Source organism: Moschus berezovskii, chromosome 12 (assembly GCF_049115385.1).
Source record: "Moschus berezovskii isolate FMDL1 chromosome 12, NW_MosBer_1.0, whole genome shotgun sequence".
Lineage (NCBI taxonomy): Eukaryota > Metazoa > Chordata > Mammalia > Artiodactyla > Moschidae > Moschus > Moschus berezovskii.
In genome coordinates, this window is record NC_142471.1 from 26,331,773 (window position 1) to 26,344,102 (window position 12,330).

At 48.2% G+C, this 12,330-nt stretch overlaps 1 protein-coding gene across 2 annotated transcripts in view; it reads left to right on the plus strand.

The window, feature by feature from the left end:
- Positions 1-12,330, plus strand: part of HK1 (hexokinase 1) — a 76,649-nt gene that overhangs the window by 58,170 nt on the left and 6,149 nt on the right. For both annotated transcript variants that reach the window (XM_088841934.1, XM_055425575.2), the window contains exons 13-16: positions 1,244-1,339; positions 3,153-3,252; positions 9,725-9,908; positions 12,148-12,303. In XM_088841934.1, coding sequence (XP_088698060.1) covers positions 1,244-1,339; positions 3,153-3,252; positions 9,725-9,908; positions 12,148-12,303 — 536 coding nt within the window. The remainder of the gene's footprint in view (positions 1-1,243; positions 1,340-3,152; positions 3,253-9,724; positions 9,909-12,147; positions 12,304-12,330) is intronic.

Below are 12,330 nucleotides of genomic sequence, written 5' to 3' on the forward strand. Positions count from 1 at the left end.
GACCCAGCTCTTATGCCACACCCTCCAAAACATCTTCAGACTCTACTCTTTGTTTATCATTTAAAGCTTTCACCTCTTCTGGGAAGTCTTCTGGGCCTCCAGGCAAAAAGAATCTCACCCTCCTCAGTGTTCCCTGTTTCTATAATGCTGCCTGGTTGTAGCACTTTTTACCCAGTTTTTAGTGCTCTTCTGTGACTTTCTTTTCTTCAATGTCATTTGATCCTTGAGACAAGGATTTGTGTTCCCCACAGGCCCTAGCCCAGTGTGCTAGCAGAAAACATGCTTAATAAATGTTTATCCAGTAAATGGAATGACACAGGGTTCAAGGTCAGGGATTGAGCACCTGCTGAGGACTGAGAACACTGGGCAGGCAGTTCCTGTCCTCAGGGAGCCCCCAGTCTAGTGGAGCATCCCAGCCCTTAGACCAGCAGCTCCGGCGCCACACTTAGGGGCCCTGGTGGGGCAGGAGGATAGTCCATGTGAAAGGAGCTGACTGTGCAGAGTTGTGCAGGCAGGACCCATCCTGTTGTTGTGGGTGCCTGTGTTTTCCCAGGTCAGGGTCTGGCCGGGGAGGAAGCCCTGCTGCTGGCATCACATGACATAGGTCTTAGGCCAGGGTTTGCAGCGTATGATTGGCAGCGGTTGAGAGGCTGGGTAGGGCCACCTGCCTCTGGAAGCCAGTTAATCCAGTCACAGTGCTGACTCGGGGCTTTTTCCCTCTTAAAGTCTTTGAAATCTCTACAGGTGGATCCATGTAAACTTGATTTTGGCAGTTTTTAAGGGCGATTTTTTAAAGGTCTGGTGATTTTTAAAAGCAGTTCACTTGTACCGTCACCATAGTGAGAACACAGCTAGCAAGTATATAAACTACAGTCCAATCAAGCCTAAAGTTGACTTTAGGCAGTAACAGAGTTACTAAAAGTTTGCATTTCTCCACTCCTGTTTTTGGCAAACTGTTCTTCAGGGGAACTAGTTGGTTATACCACGGGCAGCACCATTGTCTCTATGCCTCAGTTTCTCCGTTTGTGAAGTGGGGCTTATTTACCAGACCGCTGTGAGAACTGTGAGAGGAGGCAGGCCTGGGAGGGCTCTTCATATTCTACGCGTTTGTGCCTCTGATGTTGCAGCATCATCTCACTGCACTGTCTTAGCAGGTGTTTACTCTGGAAGGAGGGAGTGGCATTTTGTGTTCTGCCTGGAAGGATTAATGACAGCAGACTCTGCGGTGCCCTTCTTGTTGCAGGGTATCTTAATCACCTGGACCAAAGGTTTTAAGGCAACCGACTGCGTGGGGCACGATGTAGCAACCTTACTGAGGGAGGCGATAAAAAGGAGAGAGGTAACTATTAAAAGGATGTTTTAAAAAATCTTTACTACTTTTTTCAGGTCACGTTTTGAGTTTTTGGCTGTACCACATAGCATGTGGGATCTTATTTCCCCAAGCAGGGATCGAACCCTCGGCCCTTGCATTGAAAGCTCGGTGTCTTAACCACTGAACTGCCAGTCTTAACCACTGAACTGCTCCTTTCTTCAGATTATAAAAATTGTACTTGATTGGGAATTCTCTGGTGACCCAGTGGTTAGGACTCCACAGTTCCACTGTAGGGGGCACAGGTTTGATACCTGGTTACGGAATTAAGATCCCGCCAGCCACTCTGTATGACCAAAAAAAAAAAAAAAAAGGTTGTACTTGTTTGTTGTATAGAGTTCAGTCGATACAGAAGTATGCGACAAGGGTACTAACATTCCCCCCAACTGATGGCATTAAATATCAGAACAGTTTCGTGTTATTAAGGGATAGTTTAAGGAATGTAAAATCATGGCTCTCCTGTAGCTTGAAAAAGGGAAAAGCAGCTCCTGTCTGCGGGGCACAGCCTGGCACTGTCGCGGGGCACAGCCACCATCACAGCCCCCCTGCGACAGTGATGGAATCAGGTGAGAAAGAAGCACTCCGTCATCACAGCCGAGCCTGGCACACACTCGCAGATGGCCCTGCCTCCTGACAGCACCCAGTCCAGAGCCAAACCCCACTTCTTGGCACCTTCCCGAAAACCACCAGCACAGGCTCAAATCCTAAACTTGTGCTTTCTAACACAGTCTGAGTCGCCCATGGTATGTGTTTGCCTGTGTTGTAGACAACCAGCCAGGAAGCCCAGCTTTATCCACTGTGGGTGTGTTTCTATGGGTGTGGTCTTTGGCTGGAGGACACTGACAAAATGTAACATGAAAAATTAGCTCCTTAGTTAATGAGGGAATCAGTAAGAAGTTAAAGAAAAAATCCATTCAAGTCTGTCCGGTTCAGAAGAGCAGATAAATACACAGGCAGTTAGGAAGGCTGAAATGAATGGGCATGAAGAGGAGCTGGTTGTTCCTAGAAGACTATGCTAGACAACAGTTAGTGTTTCATTGAAAAGAAATCTGATGACTCATTTTGCCTATTTCACAAAATCTTTAGTGTTCTTCCAATGTACTTTCCATGGGTATACAAATATACATACATTTTAAAAATGGGAGTCATTCCATATATACTATATTACAGCTGTTTGGTTTTTTTTTCCATTTAATATGAAACCAGGAGTCTTTCAAGTTACTACATAGAGGCCAACCTCATTCCCTTTCTTGGCTGCACAGGATTCCAGGGTCTGCCTGAATAGGGCCTTCCATGGCCCCCTTTGATCTACATTCCAGTTATTTCTCCTGGCTCTCCTGAGTCATGGAGAAAATACGCTCGTATGTATGTGCCTTTGTGTATTTGCTTGTCTGGACAGATTCTGAGACATGGATTTGGTATTTCCATCACGCCCTCTGGAAGCTATCAATTTTACCTGCCAAGACAAAGAGCTGCGTGGCCATTCTCCCTTGGCTTTTCTCCATTCCACAGTGCCCTCTGGGCTGCCTCTCTAGTACTCAGTGCCATCTGTGAAATGGGTAGAATGCATCCTTTCTTCAGAGTTCAAGCTTCAGATGCACCTTTAATAGCAGATATTTAGTGAAGGAGCATCTCGTTACCTTTCACAGGCTGGCAGGGAAACAGTTTCAGATGACGTACCAGTGGCTTTCTGACTGGCATGCAGCAGAGTGAACCTGCAGACCTCAAGCCAGGCTGTGCATGTCCTTCCCCTAAAGCTAAACTTGTCTTTTTATTTCCAAAGGAATTTGACCTGGACGTGGTGGCGGTGGTCAATGACACGGTGGGCACCATGATGACCTGTGCTTATGAGGAGCCCACCTGCGAGGTTGGACTCATCGTAGGTGGGTGTCCTGGAAGGTCTTTTTCTGCGGCAGGGGAGGCTGGGTTTTGCTGTTTTGTGGGGCCCTGAGTCAACATCTCAGTGCTCGATGGGAGACATTGTACATCTGTCAGCACTGTCCCCTTACACCTCCAGAGTTGCATTGTGGACTGAGGCTGCGGGGCTCTCCAGAGGTTTCCCCACCTAACACCCACCCCATGAGGCTGTGCACTGACCATGAGCAGATTGTCAGAAACTGAACTCTCCGGGAGTGAGGCTCCTGGTGGCTCTCATGGCCCCAGTGGACAGGGTGGGAGTGCCTGGAGCTGACCTGGTCGGCAGGGAAACTCAGAGGGCTTGTATGGAGGGACTTGGGCAAGTGTTGCAGGGCCAGGTCTGTGGCTGGGAAGGAAGCAGAGCCTGCTCTTTTCCTGACTGTAGAGAAGGGCCAGAGGGCAGTCTGGATGCCATTTGGCTTTCAGCAGCAGTGGTCCACCAGCTGCTGAAGAGGGAGGCACGTTACTGAGCCAAAACCTGGGTCCGCTCGCCCAGAAAAGCCAATCTACTGACACTGGGATATGGTGAAGGAAAAACCACTTTTTTTTCTGATAGAAAAAGAGGTAGTTTATTAGCATAGGATAAAAGTACAGCATTTATTGTAAGGCGCCATACAAGGAATCCAGGACAGTCAGTGCTCAAAAAGTCTGAACTCCCCAGTTGGTTTTAGCAAAGCCATTTTAAAGGGCTTCCCTGGTGGCTCAGATGGTAAAGAACCTGCCTGCATTTCAGGAGACTGGCGTTTGATCCCTGGGTTGGGAAGATCCTCTGGAGGAAGGCATGACAACCCACTCCAGGATTCTTGCCTGGAGAATCACATGGACAGAGGAGCCTGGTGGGCTACAGTTCATGGGGTCCCAAAGAAGGCCAGGTGAGGGAGGGAGTCCCAGAATGTGATCAGCTTGTGCACAATTCTCTGACTGGTTGATAGTGAGGCAGCAGGCTGGTGTCACAGGGGTTAACATTATCAGTCCTTAGGCTCCAAGCAGGCCTGTGGGCTGTATGCCCAAGGTCAGCAAGTAGCTAGTATCTTCCATTTGGTGGGGGTTTTGGCATCTGTAAAACAACTCAGGAAATGTTCTTCAGACGTATTATCTAGGCACTTCAGAGAGGAGCTAAAGCAGACACTGGGAGAAGGGTCTGTCCAGGGAAGGCCCCACAGGGTCCTGCTTGGTTATAGGCAGAAGGATTATCTTTTGGGTTTTCGGTTGTTCCTTTATAATCCAAGTAGGGGTCTGGGCCTTGAGAGCACAGAATTCCAGAAGCATCTTGATTTAGGTTGCAAGAAAACCATTTGTCTAACTGATCCTGCTCCTAGTCTCAGGAATGCTGAGAAAAGGCCCTGACTTTTCTTTTTTTGACTTTTTTTTTTTTATTGGAGGCTAATTATTTTACAATATTATATTGGTTGGTTTTGCCATACATTGACATGAATCTGCCCCGGGTATACATGAGTTCCCCCTCCTGAACCCCCCTCCCACTTCCCTCCTCCCTTTATCCTCCCTCTGGGTCATCCCCGCACACCAGCCCTGAGCAGCCTGTAACATGCATCGACCCTGAACTGGTGATTCGTTTCACAAATGAAAACATACATGTTTCAATGCCATTCTCCTAAATCATCCCACCCTCACCCTCTCCCACAGAGTCCCAAAGACTGTTCTATACATCTGTGTCTCTATTGCTGTCTTGTATACAGGGTTATCATTTGCATCTTTCTAAATTCCATATATATGCGTTAGTATACTGTATTGGTGTTTTTCTTTCTGGCTTACTTCACTCTGTATAATAGGCTCCAATTTCATCCACCTCATTAGAACTGATTCAAATGCATTCTTTTTAATGGCTGAATAATACTCCATTGTGTATATGTACCAAAGCTTTCTTATCCATTCATCTGTAGATGGACATCTAGGTTGCTTCCATGTCCTGGCTATTATAAACAGTGCTGCAATGAACATTGGAGTACATGTGTCTCTTTCAATTCCGGTTTCCTCGGTGTGTATGCCCAGGAGTGTGATTGCTGGATCATATGGCAGTTCTATTTCCAGTTTTTTGAGGAATCTCCACACTGTTCTCCATAGTGGCTGTACTAGTTTGCATTCCCACCAACAGTGTAAGAGGGTTCCCTTTTCTCCACACCCTCTCCAGCATTTATTGCATGTAGACTTTTGGATAGCAGCCATTCTGACTGGTGTGAAATGATATCTCATTGTGGTTTTGATTTGCATTTCTCTGATTATGAGGGATGTTGAACATTTTTTCATGTGTTTGTTAGCCATCTGTATGTCTTCTTTGGAGAGATGTCTGTTTAGTTCTTTGGCCCATTTTTTGATTGGGTCATTTATTTTTCTGGAATTGAGCTACAGGAGCTGCTTGTATATTTTGGAGACTAATCCTTTATCAGTTGCTTCATTTACCATTATTTTCTCCCATTCTGAAGGCTGTCTTTTCACCTTACTTATAGTTTCCTTTGCTGTGCAGAAGCTTTTGATTTTAATTAGGTCCCATTTGTTTATTTTTGCTTTTATTTCCAATATTCTGGGAGGTGGGTCTTCTTAGTCAAGACCTGCAGACCCTCCCTGGGCAGAGAGGGTTAGCATCCTGCTGCGTAGACCTGGGCGATTGGGAGAAGGCCCCAGCAGGCTGCCTTCCTGGTGCCAGGAAAACCTTTTCTTTTATTAATCCACTTTTGGCTTCAGTGGAGATTTAAAAGACTGAGGAGCAGCTCCAGGGGAAGGTTGGTTGAGGCCTGATGTGGGGCGCTTTGTTTCTTTTTTTTGCAAAGCTTGCTTTCTCCTCCTGGTCCCTTCCCCTTTCTGCTTATGAATGGCCTTAGGTGTGAAATGCAAAGCTAGAGTGACTCAGCACTTTCTCTGCCTCCAGCCTGACTGAGTCGGACCCACAGATGTAGGGGCAGGGGTGTGGGGGAGGTGTAGGAGGGGTTCTGCTTCCTTCAAAGTCACTCTTTTGCCATCGATTGATCTCTGCGCAGAACTCCCCCAGCAAGAAGTATGGTTTGCATATTTTGGTTTTCTTTGTACCCCTTCCATTTCTGGGCCTCTTCTCTCAATTTTACACTCTGGGTGAAAGGGAACTGAGAAAGCAAAAGTAATCCAGTGATGCTAATCCAAAACTGGGTTGGCTTCTTGGTGGGCATCGAGCCAAAAGACACAACCAAACCAAAGATCAGAAGGAGAACATTGGGGTTCTTTCCCAAAGTATTGTCTCCTGCTGCTGCTGCTGCTGCTAAGTCACTTCAGTCGTGTCCGACTCTGTGTGACCCCATAGACGGCAGCCCATCAGGCTCCCCTGTCCCTGGGATTCTCCAGGCAAGAACACTGGAGTGGGTTGCCATTTCCTTCTCCAATGTGTGAAAGTGAAAAGGGAAAGTGAAGTCGCTCAGTCATGTCTGACTCGTAGCAACCCCATGGACTGCAGCCTACCACAGAAAAATTGGGGAAGTTTTAAGCTAAGGGTACTTGCATATTCATGAAATACCTTGGGCTTGGGCAGAGGAGAAATCGGTATAGAGTCGGGGCAAAGGTTGACAGAGTCCAGGCTTCATTTGGTTTAAGTCACGAGGGTCGGAAAGGCCAACATCATCATCCTTTCAGTCAGTTCAGTTCTCAGTCGTGTCCGACTCTGCTACCCCTTGGCCTGCAGCACACCCGGCTTCCCTGTCCTTCACTATCTCTCTTGGAAACTGCTCAGACTCATGTCTATCAAGTCGGGGATGCCATCCAGCCATCTCATCCTTTGTTGTCCCCTTCTCCTGCCTTCAGTCTTTCCCAGCATCAGGATCTTTCCTAATGAGTCAGTTCTTTGTATCTGGTGGCCAAAGTACTGGAGCTTCAGCTTCAGCATCAGTCCCTCTAATGAATATTCAGGACTGATTTCCTTTAGGATGGACTGATTTAATCTTGCAGTCCCAGGGACTCTCAAAAGTCTTCTCCAACACCAAAGTTGAAAAGCATGAATTCTTTGGCACTCAGCTTTCTTTATGATCCAACTCTCACATCCATACATGACAATCTGGCAGTTGAGTGCCTGAGGGGAGATTAAAGTCTGCAAAACAGCTCAGGAAAGTGCTTCAGGCTAATCTTTAACATGAAACAGAACTAGGAATCTTTACAACTGGTTTTATTATTTTTGCTATTGTTACTTCTCTTGCCTGATAATAGTTGGTTCTTTTGTCCCTTAAGATCGTTATTACTGAGACCTGTTGAAGAGCAAGAATTGTGGCCAAACTTAGATCACAAAATGCATTAGGCCAAAATGGCTTCACTAATGTCAAAAAAGTCATGCCTGTTTGTCTTTCTCTGGGGAACCCCTACCCTATCTGCTTATAGTTATACAGTCAGAAGCATCTGCAAATTCTACTTAAGTGTCTTTAAAGGGCATAAAACAACCTGAGCCCACTTGTCTAGTTGGTAGGGGTGTCTTCGTGTCCCTTAATGATGTTGAAAATCCATCTACCTCTGCATCCCACCCAGGGTGGGTCCATGGTGCTCTAGGGCCTTGTGAATCTTACATGTGGTCCATGGACCAGCAACGTCAGCATCATCTGAGAGTGTATTAGAAACGCAGGGTCTGGGACTCACCCTTCCCCTCCTGAATCAGGAAATCCATCTTAACAACTCCTCAGGGGATTCAGGTATATAGAAAAATATCTATGTGAGGGACTCCTTGGTTGGTTGGTTGGTTTTTAAATTTCCCATCCATTCTCTGAGACAAAGCCAACAACCACAAGTTTGATATCTGACAATTAAAACTGTTATGAAAGTTTTAGCACACTTCCTCCCAGCATCTGTACCTAAATCCTCCTGAATGAGAACAGCAAACAGTTTGGGTTCCAACCCTAGTCCTTAAGGGGCCACACTCTGAGTAGCCCTGCCCTGGGAGATCAGGGAGGGAAATCAGAGGCTCCTGACCCCCTGGAAGCCATTTGTCAGACTATGTGTATACAGCGTGTGGGTACACCTGGGGAGATGTCCCTTTCCTCAGGAGTGTGTGTGCGCTAAGCTGATTCAGTTGTGTCCGACCCTTTGCCAGGCTCCTCTGTCCATGGGATTCTCCAGGCAGGAATCCTGGAATGGGTTGCCATTTCCTCCTCCAGGAGATCTTCCTGACGCAGAGATCAAACCTGTATCTTTTACATCTCCTGCATTGACCGGAGGGTTCTTTACCACTAGTGCCACCAGTTCCCAGGCCAGGGATCGAACCCCGGCCCCCTGCATTGGGAGCACAGAATCTGAGCCCCTGGACCACCAGGGACGTTCCTTTCTCAGGAGAATCATCAGAATTTCAAAGAGATCTGTGATACCAAAATGGTGAGGAACCATTGCTTTAGAAATGCACCCTGGACATGCTCAGGACGCTGTCCTTCGGTGAACTAACCACAGGCCTCATTGTAGAACACACAGGAGAGTTTATTCAGACAGAGTCCATGACCAAGTTTGATAAGAAAAGACATATGGATATATATGGCTGGATAGTAGACAATCCCTCCATGTATTAATAGTATTTTATATATGCATGTGTTCTAAGTCGCTTCAGTTGTGTCCTACTCTTTGTGACCCCATGGACTGTTGCCTGCCAGGCTTCTCTGCCCAAGGGATTCTCCGGGCAAGACTTATTGGAGTGGATTGCCATGCCCTCCTCCAGGGGATCTTCCTGACTGATCTCCTGCTTTGGCAGGCAGGCTCTTTACCCCCTGGGAAGCCCAATTTATATATATATATATATATATAGTGTGTGTGTGTGTGTGTTTGTATCTGTGGCCAGTGTTTTGGGGGGGTGGGGGAAGAGAAATGGAGAAATACCCTTTCAATCTGAATGCTGCATAAACCTCCACCACTTTTAAGATTCATCCCTTTGTTCTAACACCATCTTGTATTAAAGTAAGCATAGCCCTGCTTGGTGGAGAAGGCAATGGCATCCCCCTCCAGTACTCTCGCCTGGAAAATCCCACAAACGGAGGAGCCTTGTAGGCTGCAGTCCGTGGGGTCGCACAGAGTTGGACACGACTGAGTGACTTCACTTTCACTTTCATGCATTGGAGAAGGAAATGACAACCCATTCCAGTGTTCTTGCCTGGAGAATCCCAGGGACCGGGCTGCCTGGTGGGCTGCCGTCTATGGGGTCGCACAGAGTCGGATATGACTGAAGCGACTTAGCAGCAGCAGCAGCCCTGCTTGAACAGGTGAACATATGAGGCTCATAGTTTTGGTGCTTTGGTATAAAGTGAGTTAATCAAATGCTCTGGGCCGTTTTCACTCTAACTTTCCCATTATATTTTGAGATTTTCCTGGAAGACATTGGGAAAGTAAATGTTCATCTCAGAAGCGTGCCCCGGTGGAGCCCCAGGCCTAGTTGCAATCCCCCTCCCCACTAAGCATGGTGACATGGCCATTCATTCCCCACTTTATGTATTTCAGGGACCGGCAGCAATGCCTGCTACATGGAGGAAATGAAAAACGTCGAGACGCTAGAAGGAAACCAGGGACAAATGTGTATCAACATGGAGTGGGGTGCCTTTGGGGACAACGGGTGTCTGGATGATATCAGAACAATCTATGACAAACTGGTGGATGAATTTTCTCTAAACTTTGGGAAGCAAAGGTAATTCCACCTGGTAGAGGAGACAGGACGGTGGCGGGGGTGGGGGTGTGTGTGCAGGGTACGTGGCTGTGTTTCTGCCTGTGTTTGTTTATTTTTCGGCCGAGTCATGTAGCGTGTGGGATCTTAGTTCTCTGACTAGGGATTGACCCTGGGCCCCCTGCAGTGAAAGCACGGAGTCCTGACTACTGGACTGCCAGGGAAGTCCCCTGCCTGTTACAGTGAAAGAAGTTTCTAGTAGGAGGGGCTTTGCACAGAGCCTGGAGACTGTGGTCCCTCAGGTTAACTCCTGACCTTTTCTTTTGGCCCAAGGAGAACAGAGAACTTAGGGGTGGCAGCAGCTCGTGGTACAAGATGGCCCAGGTTGATATTCTGTCCAGGTACCTCCTCTGGGTACAGGGTGGCAGTGGTCACACCACTCCTCTCAGTGACCATGTTTATTCTGGAACATTCTGGTCTTGCTGTTGCTCTGTTTCCTCCCCATAGACTAATAGAAACCTCTTGGTCAGCAGGCTGTTCCCTTGTTTAGTGGAAACAGAACACACTTGACTTGCAGTTGTTAATGGGCAAGGGAAGTTAGGATGTTGCCAGTGGGGGTGGGGATGGGAGTAGGGGGCTCCAGGTCAGGGGTGAGGCTGAAGCCTGCCTCCAATTAGCCTTCCCACAGCAGACCTCTTGCAACACCTAGTGGCTATTTGGAGCTTTGCAATTTGGGTTTCAGGGACCCTCCCCAAGACGGCAGTGTTCCCCCTTCCCAGCAAAGAGACAAGTGATCTCTTGTCTCAGACTCCCAGGGATCAGGCCATCCTCTGCCACAGCCAAGATGGGGTGGTCTAAGTCACGTCCCCAGGAGCAGAACGAAGAGCTGGGGTTCAGTTCAGTTCAGTCGCTCAGTCGTGTCTGACTCTTTGCAACCCCATGAATCACAGCACGCCAGGCCTCCCTGTCCATCACCAACTCTTGGAGTTCACTCAAACTCATGTCCATCGAGTCAGTGATACCATCCAGCCATCTCATTCTCTGTCATCCCCTTCTCCTCAGAGTACCTCTCAAATATAAGTGATTCTCCAGCTAACCTCAAGATTTATGTCTTTTCCAAATACCACCTATGCTGCATGTTTTTCTTTAAATCAGCTTGTATTCTTGAGTTTAATGAGGGAGGAAAAACCAGTATTACCATAAAATGGATATAGTGAAGAAGAGCGTTATTTCAGTCCTACCTACTGTGCCTACCAAACGCTCTACAGGAAGACCCTCTTTGTTAAAAGGGAGATCTGTAGGGGTTGGAAGCGGTTAGAGCCTTATCAGCACCAAGCTGTTCCATACCAAGGAGATGTCTCTTTGATGGAATGAGAAAGACTAGCTGAGAATTGATGATAGTTGTGCTATTTCTTGGTTTTCTTTTTCCTGTGGAGCACCCCAGATCTTCTGGAGTATACAGATTCCAGGGGAGTCTTCCCAGCTTAGGGACCCTGAGATATGGGGTGTGTGCATGGAAGCAGTTAAATCCCTTGTCATTTCTCGAGGCCATTGAGCATGGAGAGGGCAGGAATTAAAAGCCCCAAGAACAAGTGGCCCCCAGGGGTGTGGTGGCTGCCCGGGTCCTCCAGCCTGTGTGGCTTTGTCACTCTGTGGGTGCTTGACTAGCACCCTGGGTTGTGGTGAAACCTTCCAAAAATCTAGTGGAAACATTCCCCGTATTGTCTTATCCCTTTAAGCTGGCTGCTAGTTCTTCAGTTAGGTATTGAACGCTTGACTGAGGATAGCACTGTGTTGTGCTAGGCCCTGGGACACAAAACTGAGCAAGATACTCGTGCTGTGTCCCCTCGAGGCCTTCACTGCAGGGATGCCGAGAGGCGGAGGACCCGTGCATGTTGGGAAGAAGGGAGGGTGCCTGGAAGCTGAGACAGGCAGGGGAACCGTGGGGAGGACAGACCCCTTGGAGCAGTGATGGTTGCACTGAGAGCTAGGAGCTTGAGTGGGATTTCACCAGGCAGAGGCAGGGAGTCGGGTGAGGAAGTGGATGATCCAGCGATGAAACCGCGCTGGTGGTAGGTGTCGCATCTGATCCTGGAAGGGTTGGGGATTTCTCAGTCCTTCCCGGTCTTGCACTTCGCCTCTGCCAGGGAGCACGGGGCTGGGTGCGTGGGGTGGTGATGCCGTGAGGCACAGGAAGGCACCCGTGGTTACTGCGAGACCAGAGGCCTCCTAGAGATGCCCAGCCTCCCTCCTCTTGTTCCAGGTACGAGAAGATGATCAGCGGCATGTACCTGGGTGAGATTGTCCGCAACATCTTGATCGACTTCGCCAAGAGGGGCTTCCTCTTCCGAGGGCAGATCTCTGAGCCGCTGAAGACCCGGGGCCTCTTTCAGACCAAGTATCTCTCTCAGATCGAGAGGTGAGCGGGCAGGGCCTTCAAGTCACA